Source organism: Plecotus auritus (genome assembly GCF_963455305.1).
Source record: "Plecotus auritus genome assembly, chromosome: 5".
NCBI lineage: Eukaryota > Metazoa > Chordata > Mammalia > Chiroptera > Vespertilionidae > Plecotus > Plecotus auritus.
The window spans coordinates 45129881-45146501 of record NC_137776.1 but is presented as its reverse complement, the minus strand read 5'-3'; the positions used below and the strand labels follow the sequence as shown (position 1 = coordinate 45146501).

Below are 16621 nucleotides of genomic sequence, written 5' to 3'. Positions count from 1 at the left end.
AAGAAAGAACCCCTGAAAATGGGGCCACACCATGCCCGACCTTCCACTTTGGGAAGAATTACTAACATTTTCTGTTTTTCGCATAAGATGTGTTTTCATCCTAAACGGGCCTGTTTTCCCTTCTCCATCGTCGTTTTCCTCAACTTCCTTTTTGTAACTTCCAGATCCAGGGGCCGTACTCCATTTCCTGGGTCCATTTCTCAGGTTTCCTATAAGTGGCTGGGGGGGCGGGGGGGTTGCCTCGAGGTTTTCCTTTCCTCTGTAGTTTCCCCGTCAGCTTCCCTCCGCCTAAGAGAAATGGGAGGTTTGCTGAAGATTAAAACTGCGCTTAAACGCTCTCCCGGCGGAATTTGAATTGACGGCTAAATCAATAACAGATGAAGACTTGGTTATTTATATGAATTCCTTTTATATTCCGAAGGGAGGAGGGAGGAAAGGAGCCGGTCGGTGGGCTAAGTGCAGGAAAGGAGGCTCGCGGGAAGCCGCGAAGCGCTGGGAGCTTGGGGAGAGGCCTTGCCTTCGGGTGCAGACTGAGAGGCCCCACGGAGAGCGCCTCCGAAGCCCGGCGGGTTTCGAGCGCCACGGGTGGAGAAACGAGGCCCGCGCGTCTGCGCGTGGTTCGAGGGGCGAAGGAGGCTTTGGAGCCGAGACACACCGCCAGACAAAGGGGCGGCTGCGTCGCTTCCCCGTGTCGGCAGCCTGCGGAGTCGCTCTGGCTTCGCGGTCGCGGCCAGCCCAGCCGCCACGGTCTCCGGCTCTCCGAGTGGCTGGGCCGCGCCTGGCGGTGCGCTGTGACTGCACCGGCTGGAGACGCCAGGCCGGCTGCGCCGCCCTTCGCTGTTGATCTTGACCGAGCGGCGGCGCCTCTCCAGGCGTGGAGCTCGCTCGCCATCTCCTGGGCAGTTGGCGGCATTGGCAGAGCTCGCCGTTTAACTCCAAGGCCGAATTTCCTTTCCCATTCTCCAGTTTACCGGAGGAGCCTCCGGCCTCCTCCCCCCGCGCCGCCCTCCTACCCTGTACCCAGCGCCCAGCTCCATGCATACAACTTGGCCTGCCTGCCGGCCTTCGGAAATCCTAAACTCAGGAGATGAGGTGGGGCGGCTGAGCCAAGGAGAAAAAAGAATCTAGTTGTTCTAGTTTTTTTCTGTGTCTCACTTATTCTATCTCTAGTCGGGGGGCGGGGTGGGGGGCGCAAACCGCAGCTGTGAGACTGCTAAGTGTTCGGAGTAGACTTGGAAATACCGGAATCTCTGCTTACTGAGATGGGAGGAGAGGAGACCGCAGGGACCCCTGGAGCGGGAGCTTTCGAGCCTGGGGAGGCTGTAGCTCCTCAAAAACGGGGCGAGTTTAAAAAAATGAGAGCCTGGGTCCCCTAAGTCCCCAGGAACTGAGATTGCAGCTTGTGTCTTCCCACCTCGCCCCTCCCCATCATGAAAGGACGGGGAGGGAGCGCGTTTCAAAGTCTGAGCGCCTAAGGAAACCGACAGTCTGAGGAGCCCCCGACTTGCCCACCCCCACCCCCTACCCCCGCCCTAGAGAGGGAGGAAGAGGCCGATTGCGTTCCCCAGAGCCGCCCAATTGGTCGCCATAACTCACACAATAAAGTCGCAGCGCGGTGGTCAGCCGTGCCCTCCGGCGGCGCCTGTGTGGTCTCGGTGCCGGAGCTGGCGGGCTAACCAATTCCAGCTTGGCTCGGGGACCGCGAGGCGGGCTGCAGGCTGGGGCGGGCTCCAGTCAGGGGTCGCTGGGGGTCTTAGGACCGGGGGCAGGAGAGGAGGACCCCTAGCCCTCTGACCAGACTAGACCCAGGGCCTGCTGCGGGGGCTGCCACAGGGCTCCCGGCAATGGAGCGCTGCCCCGCCCACCTCCGTATTTGCCAGTCCCCGGAACCCGCCGGCCTCCCGTGCCCCCGGAGGCGCCGAGCAGAGGAAAGCTGCTAGCCCTCTTCCTCCGCGCGCCCCGCTGTTCCTGACCCGTAGTTCTGGCTCTTCTCTCCTTCCTTACCAGGTTGGGGGAGCTCGGCGTGCTCTGCCCGCCAGAGTGGGTAAACACCTCGGACTTCTGGTTTGCAGGATGTAGTCGCCAAGGTGACTCCTTGCGGTAAAAGGAATGTAGCCTTGGCCAATCGAGCTGCCCCGTCAGGGCCTTCTCCGGAGCAGAGGGCTTGGCCATGAAGAAGCACCCAGGATTGGTGTGAAGCTTCCTTCCTGGGCGCCAAAGTTGGGAGAGTTTGTGATGCACTTCTCCGTCATCAAAACTCTGGGACTGTGCCTGCAGCCTGGACCCAGAACTCAGGCAGTGCGTGGGTCTTCGCTGCCAGGTCCCCGGTGAAGAGTCCTCTCCAGAGAGACCGGACGGGGAGGAACGGGTTGGGAGTAGCATTGCTTAAGGCCTAGGGATAGAGCTGGTGGCCGCACCGGACCGCGGGATCTTCCGACAAGCCGAGAGTCACCGGGTCCTGGAAAAGGCCTCAGCTGCAGCTTAACGCTGGGAGAAGGAAGCCTGGCCCAGGTAAGCGGAGGAAACGGGCGTGCAAAGCCAATCAAGACCAAGAAGGGTCCCAAGGGACACTCGGGCGAAAGCACCCTCTGCCCGATACCCCCAGCTCCTTCCACTGGGCCTGGAAACTCACAGAGGCTTCACCTCCCCTCACCATGCCTTGGCTCTGCCTGGCAGCCTTGTCCTTCACCATCAAATATTGCGGGTGTTATCATAATACCCTGAAGGGGGGGAAACCGGGTCGGGGGATGTAGGCGGTGCTGAAATGACCGGCTTTGAAGAACCTGCAGGCAAAGTTTCGTCCAATCGTCTGAGCCTGTCCTCTTATTCCCGGTTGTAACTAAATACTGCTGCGAGCGTAGCCGAAGCCCTTTGTTGGAGATGTGTGAGCGCAGTCTGTACAGAGCGGGCTATGTGGGCTCGCTTCTGAATCTGCCGTCTCCGGACTCCTTCTACTTCTCCAACCTGCGGCCGAATGGAGGCCAGTTGGCCGCGCTTCCCCCCATCTCATACCCGCGCGGCGCGCTGCCCTGGGCCACCACGCCCGCCTCCTGCGCCCCTGCGCAGCCTGCCGGTGCCACCGCCTTCGGCAGCTTCTCGCAGCCCTACCTGGCTGGCTCCGGGCCTCTTGGCCTGCAGCCCCTGGGCGCCAAGGACCGACCCGAAGAGCAGGCCAAGTTTTATACGCCCGACGCGGTCGCTGGGCCTGAGGAGCGCGGCCGAGCGCGGCCGCCCTTTGCCCCCGAGTCTAGCCTGCCCCCCGCAGCCGCTGGTCTCAAATCGACCAAGTACGACTACGCGGGTGTGGGCCGTGCCGCGCCCGGCTCTGCGGCCCTGCTTGAGGGGACCCCCTGCGCCGCCGGCTTCAAGGACGACGCCAAGGGCCCGCTCAACTTGAACATGACAGTGCAGGCAGCGGGCGTCGCATCTTGCCTGCGACCTTCGCTGCCCGACGGTAAACATTGGCCGTGCTCCCCGGGCCAGTACGGGCAGGAATGGGAGGTGGGGTGCAGGGGAGAGTGTGTAGGGGGAGGGACCCTCCGGGGGCGGGCAGGCTACAGGGAGCAGGCTGGGCTGACTAGGGTTCGGGCTGTGTTGCAGGCCTGCCGTGGGGGGCGGCCCCCGGGAGGGCCCGCAAGAAGCGGAAACCCTACACCAAGCAGCAGATTGCAGAGCTGGAGAACGAATTCCTCCTGAACGAATTCATCAACCGGCAGAAGCGCAAGGAATTGTCCAACAGGCTGAACCTCAGCGACCAGCAGGTTAAAATCTGGTTCCAGAATCGTCGTATGAAGAAGAAGCGCGTGGTGCTGCGCGAGCAGGCGCTGGCGCTATACTAGCCCCGGGCCTGGCCATGGCCGGGCCTTCCTTTTTGAGCTGAAGCCTGGCGTGGAGGAAGAGCTGAGACTGGGGCTTTTCCTTCTGCTCCTTCTCAGCTGGTCCTAGGTACCCTCCCGCTCCGTCTGCAGCCCCAAAAGCCAGCAGGAGATTTGGAGACCTGGTCAGATTTGGAGACCTCCAGGCTTTCCCCTCTCCCGGAGGGGCTGTGGAAGTTGCAGCACAACCTTGGCCTTGAGGCTTCCCCAGTGGGGGCCTAGGCGCACCTGTCTTAGCTTTTGACTGCGGCATTTAAACCTGGGCTCACTCCGGCTCCCTTTTACTTGGATTTCTGCTTTCACATAGTTAGTCTCCCTTTCCCCGCCTCCCCAATTCCTTCTACATTTAGCTGGCAATTGAATTTAGGAAGGCCTGCAGGGCAGAGTGGAAAGGGCTGTGGGCACAACTGTGTCTCTTTGCAGCCAAAGCCCCTTGTGGAAAAGCCAGAATCTTGATTTTGGAGAAAAGAAAGGGTGCCACCACCTCTCCCTCCTCTCTGCCCTGGATGGTTTGGGCGGACAAGAGTGCCCTAGATCTCCAGACTTGGGGAGCAAAGGGGAAGGAGTGTGGCCCTACAAACTCAGAAACGCCTTGGGAGTTCAGGTTGGATTGGCTCCTCCCGCTTGGTGGAATGGACTGGATACTTCCTTCCCATGAATGGGACACGGGAGGCTGGGCTCCATGGCAAACTGCACTTCATAGCCAAGATTGGTAAAATTCCCCTACTTCTCTCACCTCCTCACACACGCCCTGGCCAAAGCTCTGCGCTTTGTAACTGGACCCCCAGAGGTGAGCTCTGATGAGGAGCTGCTAGTCTGCTTTGAGGCTGGGCTGCTCTAAAAGGAGGGGGAAATGTCCAGGGGCAGGAGAATGGAGTGAGCAAGGGGGAGGGGTGTCCTACATTCCAAATGTAAATATGACTTTCCTGTCAAGGTGGGTAAAGGTGTCAACATGTCTTTCTTCCTTAAATTACAGTAACGGGCCACTGCAAGGAGAAGTGAAAGCTCCTCCAACGATCAGTCAGGGGGCAGGCAAGGAAGGCGTTCCCTCAGATCCTGGGCCCCTCAAAGCAGCTCTTGACCAAGTAGAGAGGGGTAGAAGTTCCCCTCTTCTTCTCCACCCCCCTCCAAATCCATGAGGGGCCCAAACACTGTGCCCTTTCTGAGGCCATCTCTGGCCTATCCCCATGGAGTCTGAAAGGCCCTGGGCTTCGCTAAGCTTACTTTGTGGAGGCTGGGGTTCCAGGATGCCAAAAGGAGTTGTTCCACATGTGCTGGGGTATCCTGTCTTAACCTCATTGAACCCGAGGGCCCCCTAAACTCCTTTACCATCCCTGCTTCTTTTGCCTCTCCTTCTGTGAATTAGCGCCCCCAACTCCTAGCAAGATGCACAACAGCCTAAGAGCTTGAAAATTCCTTCCCGGAGTCGTCCAGTGATTTATTTTCAGTGGAGGACCAGGCCCTGGATCTAGAGTGGGCACCTCACAAGGAGCCCCTGAGCCTCAGCCAAACTGACTTTAGTTGATATTTAGATGAATTGCATTTTCTCTGCTATCTAAGAGTTGTCATGCATGTTTTATTTTGTTTTGATTTTGTCAAAAACAATAGCTTGTATATATATATCAGACACATAGAAATGTTTGGAGTGGAAATAAATATCCAGGTCCCAGCCAAGCTGTCATGGGACTGATGTTGATTTATCAAAATGTTTCGGATTCCCTCCTAAGGTTTTTCAGGCCACAAAATTCAGTTTTTCTTTCCTGGTTGCCGTTTCACTGTAGGTATTGACTTGATTGTTCATTAAATGTGAAAACGTCTTCCAAGTCAGTCAGGAAATGATGTATGAACAAAATGTGTGTGAAATAACCGAAGAGGGGGATTCGTGGACAGATTTGAGTGTGTCTCACACACTAAGCAAACCCTCAGCTTATTGCAGGCAGGGCTTCTGTATTTTGCCTGAATTCTCAAATTTGAAAGCTTGCTATTGTTGTGGGGGGGGGGAGGAGGCTACCAAGATATGAGGTTCCTCATATTTCAATACAAACATCTCACCCTGCCATGTTTTGGTCAGCCTTCTCTGGAAAAGGCTATGCCCTGTGGCACCTCTGTCTTCAGCCCAGCAAACTCCCTTGGGAAATGTGGCCTCTGCACCACTAGGTCTTCCGAGCCTGTAGCTCAGTCAGGGAAAGCAAGGAAAGGCCTGCTGTATTCACTGTCCTCTTACAGACCCCAGCTCCAGTTAGCTTGGAGAGGGAAAGTAAAGAATTTCTAGTTTTTAGCAAGTGGGACAATGAACAAAACTGCCAAATCTCCAATACTGAGTATTTAATGGTTCCAATTCCCCTTCCCACAATTGGATTTAATGTGTATTTTTAAAAATATTTTTGAAGCAGCTCCTTTAATAAATACAACGGAGGAAGAAGGTTTCCAGGAGGCTGTGCAGGCCCTATCTTTAGAAATGTTTCCCCATTTTGTGGGGCTCAGGGAGGCATTGGTACCTGGAGCTGGTTCTCAAAACACCCAAACAAAAGAGGAGACCATACTGAGACCTCAGGTTCAGGGGCTGGTAAAGGAACAGGAAGCTGGACTTAAACCCAAGACCTGAGACAGCATGCAGGAGGCCATTTCTTTCCAATATACATCATTAAAGCATCCTGTTCTTTTTCTTTAGCCCGGCACGTAGGGTGGGAGGAGATATTCATGGCGACCACTCCCCAAACAGATTGAAATTATTCTGAGTGTAAAATCTTGTCTGTGGCGTATGGCTTGGGCGATGTTTTTCAAATCTATTCCTTCTACTGACCCGCACAAATACAAAGGCGGCGGTGTGGCGGTGTCCTCTCTCCTGTAGTAGCTGTAGCTGAAATCCCGGAGGGGATTTGGAACCACGATGAAATTCACAAGAAACAAACGCCCAAGAGAAAGGATGCTGAAGTCTGAGTGCTCAACATTCCCTCGCACAAAGACAAATGCGTACTCGGAAATGCTGCAGTCCAGGCAGGCCTCTTTACCAAGAAAACGGTTTTTAAACAAGAGAGAGGGAAAAAAAAACCCAAAACTGCTTCTTCTGGCATTCAATCGGCTGCGAACTCAGGGAGCCTACCGGGACGCTTTTAAGGCCTGGGACTCTCCCCAAGGGCGGCGAGCTGGGGAGGCTTCCGGGAGGCAGGGGGGCTGGAGTGGAGGAGAAATCCAGAACTGTTGTAAATATTCATGTGTGTGCCTGGAAGGGGGTGCCCTTTCACCCCGCCTTTCCCAGCTGCATCCACCCACCTTAGTGGCGGTGGGGGTGGGCGTGGGGGTGCTCGGCGCCTGTCTGTTCATCCTTGGACAAAGGTGATCTCCCCACATTTTGTTGTTGTTGTTGTTCTCCAGTCACTTGACCTAGGAAGCTCATTCCGAAGGCTCTGCAGGGAGGGACTGGCTCTGGGTGTTTTCCCCTCGTTTCTCCTCTTCTTTCGTTTCCTAAAAGAGCATAAATAATTAAAGTTTGGCAGGGAGGAAAAGCTTTCTTGCAGAACTGTAGTGGCAATAAATGAAATGACTCAGAATCCCTTCCCCAGGCAGCTTTTACGAGAGCTGCCAGACAGTGTCTGTTCACGTTCTCCAGATACCAGGGGCGCCCTGACAAAGTTAAGGTCAAGTTAGTGTCTTATCTTGGGTGGCTCAAAATTACCGCATAGTGTCCAGGCGCTGCTCGGAAAGCTACCACTCCCGGAGCTGCGGGCTGTGCGGGGAGGGTGCGGTGCGCTCCCTGCGCTTCGAGTGGGGTCGCGCAGGCAAGGACAAGGCCACAGCACCAGGGTCTTCACGGTAGGTTCTCGAGCGGGACGCGCGGGTTGGGAGGTTGCGGTTTTCTTTGGGTTTGGGATAAAGATTGAGAAGGGAGCTGGGGCCAAACGACTAAGCGGGCTGGTCCCAGAACGAAAGCCCTGGCTTGGGTGTGGGGGCGGGGGTCGGTGCAAACGCGCAGAGGGGGCCCGCCGGCCCCTTTTCTCTTTACACCCGCGAGCCGCTGCAGATGGCGAACCCCCGCCAAAGCGCGGCTCCAGCCTGAGCCGCCATCGCCATGTCGTTGAACTTGAATGGCTCGTCCTCCCCATTTCCCTCTTAGGCAGTCAGCAGGCTTTATTTGGGGGGTAGAGGGATGCCTGTGCCCCACCCCATGCAGAGAGAAGGCGCGAGAATTTTGTGAGCCCCCAGACACAGACAGACCCCGCTGGGGGCCCCCGCCGCGGTTGCCCAGGGTCCTGAGCTGCCGCAGGGCTAGTGTGCAGTGTCCCGGGAGCCATTTTAGGAGAAGGATCCAGGGGCGTCGACTGCGAGCCCAAAAGGAGGCTTAGGCGGGGATGCAGATGGGGAGGCGGATAACTGTGCTGGCGGTCTGGCTGAGGAGAATGGGGTCGAGCTGGAATCTGGGTAAAGGTGCCGGCTTTGAGGAGGTGCACAAAAGGATGGGCAGTTCTGGGGGGCGGGGGAGGTTCCTTGCCTTCCAGTCGCCACCGACCAGTTTGCGCTGCATTCAGAGGGAAGCAGAGGTAGGAAGGTGGGGGCGGAGAGGGGTGAGTGGGAGGGAAAAGGGAAGGGAGGAGAAAAAGAGGAAGAGGGGGGACATTGGCCAGAAAATAGACATGAGCTCTGATCACCCGCCTTTTCTCTGTGTGTCGGCATGGTGGGCAGAGCTCACTTCAGGGGCACTGCAGTGGCCGGAGCCAGGGCGGGAACCCGCTGCACAGCCTGCGCCTGCCCTGGGTGTAGGGCTAAGTCCCAGGACTCAGTGTTTCTGATCGCTTGGGCAGAGGATTCCTGGGGAAAGGAGCAACTTCCTACCCTGGGTTCCGGGATTTGGGTTTGTGGGAGCTTCTTTCTGAGAGTCTGATTTTACCTTTGGAAAGCGCTGGCCCTTCCTAGGCTAGGAAACAGGGACGAAGTGGCCACCAAGGAGAGTGAGGCCTTGGGGCAAGCGGATGGGAGGTCCTCAAGGCTGAGTCAAGCAAGGAGGCAAGCGCTGCTGAGAGACACCCCCAAATCAACAGACTTGGGGAGAGGGTGGTGCAGCGACTGTGTAGGCCTAAGGACAGAAAGGAGACAAGGGGAGATATGGCAGATAAGTAGGCCTTGACGGGGTTCCCACACAGGGACTGGGCTGTATGTGAGGCCGGCTGGTCCCACATCCCGCCAGAAAGCAGAGGGTGAGAAGGGCAGAGGCCGGTGGCTTGTCTCTGGTTGGGGGACAGCTGAAGGCTGGTCACCCTGAGAAAAGAACTCCAGGTCCTTTTGTTCATCAGATCCCCCAGCTTCTAGAGGGGCCATCAGGATGTCCCACTTGCTTTAGCGCTGGTAGAGAAAAAGGCAGAGGCGACAGGGATCCAGATAGAGGCTGTGACACACAGCTAGGGGAAAGGAGGAGAGAATATCAGGAGACGGAGCAGAGAAAAGGAGACAGAAAAGTAGGAGAAAGGAAGAAAAGAAGAAACAAGCGAGGGGAATAGACAATTAGGACCAGGAGAGAAAGAACTGAGAAGGCTGCAAGAGAGACGAAAGAAGAGACAGGAGCAGAGAGAGGAGAAGAGAGGGAGACAGGACCGAGTGGGCACCGAGGCCCTAGCCCGGGTGAGCGCCTGGTAGGGTTTTGGAGTGGATTTTTCCGAGGCTGGCACTTGCGCTCCCGAGGTCAGGAGTGAAGAGAGCCAAGTTACTCTGCAGCGAAAGCGCTTGGCAGAGAAATATGTAAATCAGACTCCTTGCGCCTGAAAGCTGCGCAATCACGCCCCTTGAAGGAGAAGCAACAAGCTCCTTGCTGGCATGCTGCTGGGGTGGTGGCGTCGCGGGGGAGGGATCGGCTGCTGGGAGGGGTGTGGAGAGTGGGAACCTCACACCCTCACACCTAGTCCCCAGTGCCCCGGGCCCGGGGCTCCCCCCTCTGCTCTCCGCTTCTTTCCCTTCCCCCTTCCTCCCCCTTCTCCTCCTCCCTCCTCCTCCCCGTCAGCCTCGGTCCGCGTACTTAAGCGGCGCGGGCGGGCGGCCCAGCCGGGCGGTGGCAGATGCACCCAGGAGTGGCAGCCACCGGCGGCGCACAGGTGACCAGTCTGCGGAGCCGCCTAGTCGGGGGCGCCCAAGGAGATCTGGCTGGAGAGGGAGGTCGATCCGCCCCCAACGCGCGTGTCTCGGCGCCAGGAGCCGTCCCGGGGCGTGTTGGCGAGCGCTGATATAGATATAAGGACATTTCTCTCCATGGCGTCACGTGACATAATTACCACCAGAATCAATCAAGATGAATTGCACGTCAGCGCCCGGTGGGGATTTTTGCTTAGTTGATCCTGGCCCAAGCCTCTTGTGCAATCAATGGCTCAGGTTGGCGGCGCGGGGAGCGGCCCAGGGCTCGCCGGCGCGCACGCCGCGGAGCCATGAACGACTTTGACGAGTGCGGCCCGAGCGCAGCTAGTATGTACCTGCCCGGCTGCGCCTACTATGTGGCCCCGTCGGACTTCGCTAGCAAGCCGTCGTTCCTGTCGCAACCATCGTCCTGCCAGATGACTTTTCCTTACTCTTCCAACCTGGCGCCGCACGTCCAGCCCGTGCGCGAGGTGGCCTTCCGCGACTACGGCCTAGAGCGCGCCAAGTGGCCGTACCGTGGCGGCGGCGGCAGTGGCGCGGGGGCCGGCGGAGGGGGTGGCCCCGGCGGGGGCGGCAGCAGCAGCGCAGGGGGCTACGCTCCCTACTACGCGGCGGCGGCGGCGGCGGCAGCGGCAGCGGCGGCGGCCGAGGAGGCGGCCATGCAACGCGAGCTGCTCCCGCCCGCGGGGCGCCGACCGGACGTGCTCTTCAAGGCGCCGGAGCCGGTGTGTGCCGCGCCGGGGCCGCCACACGGCCCTGCGGGCGCCGCTTCCAACTTCTACAGCGCCGTGGGCCGCAACGGCATCCTGCCGCAGGGCTTTGACCAGTTCTACGAGGCCGCGCCCGGCCCCCCGTTCTCCGGGCCGCAGCCCCCTCCGCCGCCCGCGCCCCCGCAGCCCGAGGGCGCTGCCGATAAGGGCGACCCCAAGACGGGGACCGGTGGCGGTGGGGGCAGTCCCTGCGCCAAGGCAACCCCCGCCTCGGAGCCGAAGGGGGCGGCAGAAGGCAGCGGGGGTGACGGCGAGGGACCCCCGGGGGAGGCGGGGGCTGAGAAGAGCGGCGGCACAGGTAGGCACGGGGCGCGGGGTGGGCGGCTGGGCCCCGGGGGCCGCGGGCGCGGGGGGGGGGGCGCGGGGGCCTCCCTCTGCTTGCGCCGTTTTATGTGCTACTTTATAAGCGTTCGAAGAGGTTTATACATCCTATAAGATTTCCCGGGCCGTTGTAAAGCGTGTTTACGATAGGAAACCAATTTAGGTGGGCTTAAGGTAGACTTGGAGGAGGACATTAATCGCTGCAGAGAGCTTGTTCCCAGTTTGGGGTGTGTATGTGCTAGAGACCATGGAGGGAGGCGTGAAGGAGGGGAAATTTCAAGCCAATTTGTGAGTGTGGACACTCGCGCCTCCTGTGTTTAGGTGGTGGTGGTGGTGGTGGGTGGGGGTGTTGATCCTTGAACTGGACTTTATCCAAGCCTCTGGCTGAAGCGCGCTGCTGGCTGGAGTCAAGCAGATACCCGGCGCGCTCGCGTTTCTCCCCCTTCGGGTTCCAGCGCAGAGCCTGCCTGGAGCCCTGCTTCCCCACCTCGGTGCCAGGCAGTATGTGTGTCAGGGTGTGAACACACGTCCTCTCCCGCACTCTCTCCTGTGCCCGCCCATATATCATCCCCCGCGACGAAGGCAGGGCCTTTCAGCAGCCGCAGGGGACGTCCCCACAGGGCCGAGGCCTGGCCCTCGCGAAGGCCTGGGCGGGAGGGTGGGCGGAGGTTGGCAGGCGGCGGCCTCTCTCACCCCTTGGTCTCTTTGCCTTGCAGTAGCCCCCCAGCGGTCCCGGAAAAAGCGCTGTCCCTACACCAAGTACCAGATCCGCGAACTGGAACGCGAGTTTTTCTTTAACGTGTACATAAACAAAGAGAAAAGACTCCAGCTCTCTCGGATGCTCAACCTCACTGACCGGCAAGTCAAAATCTGGTTCCAGAATCGCAGGATGAAGGAAAAGAAACTGAACAGAGACCGTCTGCAGTATTTCACTGGAAATCCCTTATTTTGAGAGCTCCAGGAAGCACCCCTCTACCCCAAGCCCCACTCACTCACCCTCCTCCCCACCAGCCTGCTTTCGGTAGGCCCAATGTCCTTGGGTTTAATGACGCCTCTTCTCTGTGGAACTCCACCATTCCTTCCCACGGTCAACTCGGGACCTCCCAGCGACCACTGCTGCCTGCGGACGAGGCCGGGGACTTGGCCGAATGGATCCTAATATGGGGAAAATGGTAATGCAAACGTCCCTTTACAATTTTACCGCCAGTGTGCTGTTGTTTACCCTCTCTCTCTCCAGGTCCCGGTGCGGACGCTGTGGGATCTGTAGAGTTAGGCCTGGGCTGCAAGGCACTTGTTTTTGTTCTGAGTTTAAGGGACCCTGTCCTTCCCCCTTGGTGAACGCAGATTATTTAAACTCTGGGAAATGTACCTTTGGTTTGTCGGATCAAGGCACGAGTCACTGTCTTTTGTGTGAATAAATGGTTTCTAGTAAAATGGAGGTTACAGCTTCAATACACTGTATGGATTTTCCTCTTTGAATAATTTTAGTGTCTGGTTAGGATATTTTAGTGGCCAAAATCTTCTCCCCCATGCAACTGAAATTCAAGTGAAATGCTTTTTAATTCCGTTAAAATAAGAGTTGTCCTCCCCCCCCCCCACCTCCCACTGGTACTCGGCAATGGTTTTTGAAATCATTTTAGGGATGACTTTCTGAATTAAGGATGTGATCCTGGTGCTGACTTCTCCAGAGGATGAGCTGGGGCAGCAGGAACGGAAGTAGCAACACTCCCTCCACCTTAGTCTAGTGAACTTGGAATTTGGGGGTGGGGGGGACACAAACAAATAAAACAAAAAAAAACATTAAAAAAAACTGGTTAGAAAATCCAAAGTCACTCTTAACAAAGTGTCAAGGATACAAGGCCCCTTAAAAGAAGAAACCAATATTAGAACACTTTGTGTGGGGGGGGGGGGAAAGTTTGCAGAAAGGAAATTATAAGTGGGCGGAGTGGGCAGAGAGGTCTCAAGGCGCTTGCTGGTGTCACAGCGGGTTTGGAACAGGGAAGATAAGCCACCTTCCTAAAATAGGGCCCAGAGCTGCAGATCCAGTTTTCTCCACATTTATCGCTTCAAGTTAAAGAATGTGTGTTGGGGCGGGGGGTGTACTGCACTTTATGTTGCAGGACCAGGCCAAGCTGTTTACAAAACCTTGAACTGTCTAGACAACACCATAAAAGCCAAAGTTCTAAACAGCTTAATTGGGTTATATTATACACCTTCTGGTGGGCCAAAAAGAGATTTCCGCAATGTGCAATAAACTGGAGGAGTGAGAAAAGCTTCTCTTTCTCTGAAAAGAGTAAAGTGAATCTTGTGACTTTTAACCTCTCATAAGCCCAAAGTAAAAAAAAAAAAAAAAAAAAATCCATAAGATATACAGCACCACATGCCTCTTCTGAGGAAGCATGCATTTCCAAATGCAAAAAAATTTTTAATTGCCAAAGCTTTAGGGGGCAAGGAAAAACATAAGTGCATAAGTGTACGCCTTTGAACTTCCAAAATGTCAAGGTCATCACCTTTAACCTTTCTGAATAATTAGGCGCCTTAAGGTTCTTCTGTGATATTCATCCGCCACCCACTCTCACACACATGCTCACACATCCAGATCCCCACACACATTTATGACCACACAGAATCATATGGAGGCTCACCATAAATCTAAGCAAATTCCTAATTTCAGGATCAATAATCTTAATTTTCCTTCAAGCATTTGCGTAATTCAATAGCAACTGACTTTAAAAAAACACACTAGTTAGATTAAAATGTCTACCAGCATGTTTCTAATACAGCTACACAACGGTGGGGGTTTTGAGGGGAGTCATAGATAGCTGTCCCTTTGCTCTAATAATGAACCTCGCTTTTAAACGCAGGCATTTGGAAAAGGAAGTTCTATTTAGACTTACACCTTCGTTATATATTTTAAAAATTGTCACCTTGTCAAATAAATTATTGCACTTTCTATGACATGGAACAAAAGAAAATATATTGTTTTCAAAAGCGTCCTACAACCTTTGGTGAAAGATGCAATAGAAACAAAGTCTACAGTTGAGTAATTTCGTTTGGAAAGGGATTCCTTTGTTTGGAATTATGGGTGTGCGTTAAAATGTCAGTGCCCTAGTAGTATTAGTATGATCGTTCCAGGAGCTTAAAACTGGTTTATTTCTTTCTCCCTCCATCTATCTTTTTTTTTTTCCTTTTTTTTTTTTATTGCGGCTAAATGTAGCAAGCTTGTACGTCCACCACCTTAGGCAAGAAACAGCATTTTCCATTTGTATGGCCTTGGAGAGCCACACGGGGGCGTGCTCACGTTCCAGAAGCCGCGGTTGGCGGAGAGGCCGCGGTACCTTGTCTGTCCATTACTGGATTCTAATAGGCAATCTCAGCCCCGTTAGAAACAGGCGGCCACTAAGGCATTCGTTTGCTGTTTGTTTGTCCTAAGTAGCTATGAGATGTTGGAAGTTGTATAAAGACAGAAAAAAAGGAACTGCCCCTATTTCTGAAAATAGCCATCTCTTTAAAGATAAAGATGTCTCAAGGAGTACCTTGTTATAACCTGGCGGAGTCTAGTAGAGATTTTGAAAAGACTAATATTGTGCATTTCGAAATAGGTCATGCCACTGCGAGTTAATTAAATCAGGGGAAATCAATATTCCTGTTAGTTTGTGTGCAGAGAGCAATATGAGGATAGGACCACCCCTTCCCAAAAACCGTATCCGTCTTGAGCGCTCTCCGAACCCCTGAGATGGTTAAAAGGCTTTTGTTTAAGACAGATGGGGCGCCAGCAAAGTAGCTGAGTGTGGTCCCAGAAAAAATGGGACCCGTCGGAACTAAGGAGGGGGGTCGTTCTGGGTTCTGGGCGAGGAAAGTCCCCCTGTCCCCCAGGTCGAGCCTAGCTTCAGGGTCTATGGGGTAGCAACCGGAGGCACCAGCAGGACTGTGAGTTGGGGCGCCCGGGCGAGGCTAGGCTGATGCGGCTGCGGGAAGCGGCAGACTGTCCTGGTTAACATTTATACTCCTAGGCGGCGTGGAATGGGTAACGCGTTGGAAGCAAACGGGCTTTGCCTTTGACAGACTCCTGGTCACCCTTCCAAGCCGCCTGCGGGCCTTGAGCACAGAATTTGATTTTCGTGCCTCCTGCCGTTCTCTGCCACGCACCTTTTGTAAAGTCCCTGACGTTGGGGAGGGTCTGTGTTACCAGCCTTGGGCCTAAAGGGAGGTTCCAAAAGAGAGTTCTCTAGGACGTGTGTTTCTAAGGATGGGTAACTGTCCCTTCTTCCTCGAAGTTCATTGTGAAGCTCATGAAATCCCGGAATTAGTGCGGGCTCCGCTGTCTCGGTCGTCTCCCTCCAGACCCTGGACCAAAGGCCCTGGGTCCACCCCTGGAGCTGGCATTAGTGGCTCCAGGGTGGCTGGGGCACCATGAGCACCTCACGAGGCGCCAGCCAGAGGCATGGGTGTTCCCTGCGGACACCCTGGCTCCAGCCTGTCAGACTGTGGGTCCAGCTTAGATATTTTGAAGCGACATTTCCCAGGGCCTAGCCTGGGGCCTCAGTTCACTTGGGGTGAGAACTCCCCTCCCAAATGTCATTGTGTTCTTCTTTAAGTGACTGGGGGCGGGGGTGCATATGGCTTTGTGGAGGGATGGCCTGGGCCTTGGCCGGCAGCCTTCCCTAAGATCACGGATGCTCATCGGTTTGCAATTCCTTCCCTCCTGGTAGCTCCCAAGATGGACTTGGAAAAGGCCAGGGGATTGGATCAGAACTTCTGAGGGCTGTGGACCTGACCTCTCCTGATCGGTCAGGGTTACGGGGCTCCTGGAGCCTGGTCATGTGTCTTGAGTCTCTGGGGTTTCAGATCTTGAAGTGGAGGGAAAATGCGCTAAATAAGGAATCTTTTGTGTCTGCAAGGGTAAGAGGCTCCCTGGCCCAGGGCCCTTTTACCTGTTTTCATAGACCCCTCATCCACTTGGTGGTGGCTTCCCCAACCTCCCCATTTGCTCCCTTGATTTCTTTTCACATTGGTTGGGAGGTGCACAGCACAACCCCTGAGGGGCGCCTTAAGGAAGCAGCCTTTTAAATTTGTCTCCATCTACTCTGCACCCAAAGGGTGGCACAGCCCTGAGGCCACCCAGGGCCCAAACTTCAGGGCAAACCTAGGGGCCCCCAAGTTCACTCAGGCCCAGGGCCCCTGCTCTTCTTCCCAGTGACAAGAGAGCACAGATGCAAACCATTTCTTGATTACAAATGCTAATTTCTTGACAAAGCGACCCTTTTAATTTTCCTCGGGAAAGAGCTGTGCCAGGGAGAAGGATGTTTTGGTAGAAACGTGGATATTCATCTCCTTTATGGTGCTATATTGATTTATTATTAATGGTAACTGCTCCCACTGACCTAAAGATGATCGAGAACAGTGGCAATGCGGCTACATTAAATACTCGTAAGCAAAATAAAGGCTGGCCTTGAAAGCCACTGCCTTTTCATTCCATTTGCTTCATCTCAGCCTTAGGGTCTTAGACAAACTTTCCATCCTCCTCTGCCCAGATGA

General features: G+C 55.4%; 2 protein-coding genes across 2 annotated transcripts; both read left to right on the top strand.

Annotated features, from left to right (window-relative positions):
• Positions 1 to 2764: 2764 nt before the first annotated feature.
• Positions 2765 to 3839, top strand: HOXD12 (homeobox D12; the record flags this gene model as incomplete). The annotated part of the gene is made up of 2 exons (XM_080669506.1): positions 2765 to 3454; positions 3601 to 3839. Exons 1-2 carry the CDS (start codon positions 2881 to 2883, stop codon positions 3837 to 3839), a joined length of 813 nt encoding a protein of 270 aa, XP_080525632.1. The 5' UTR covers positions 2765 to 2880.
• A 6443-nt stretch (positions 3840 to 10282) lies between these two features.
• HOXD11 (homeobox D11) lies at positions 10283 to 12035 on the top strand (the record flags this gene model as incomplete). The annotated part of the gene is made up of 2 exons (XM_080668242.1): positions 10283 to 11060; positions 11800 to 12035. 2 exons carry the CDS (start codon positions 10283 to 10285, stop codon positions 12033 to 12035), a joined length of 1014 nt encoding a protein of 337 aa, XP_080524368.1.
• Positions 12036 to 16621: the final 4586 nt, after the last annotated feature.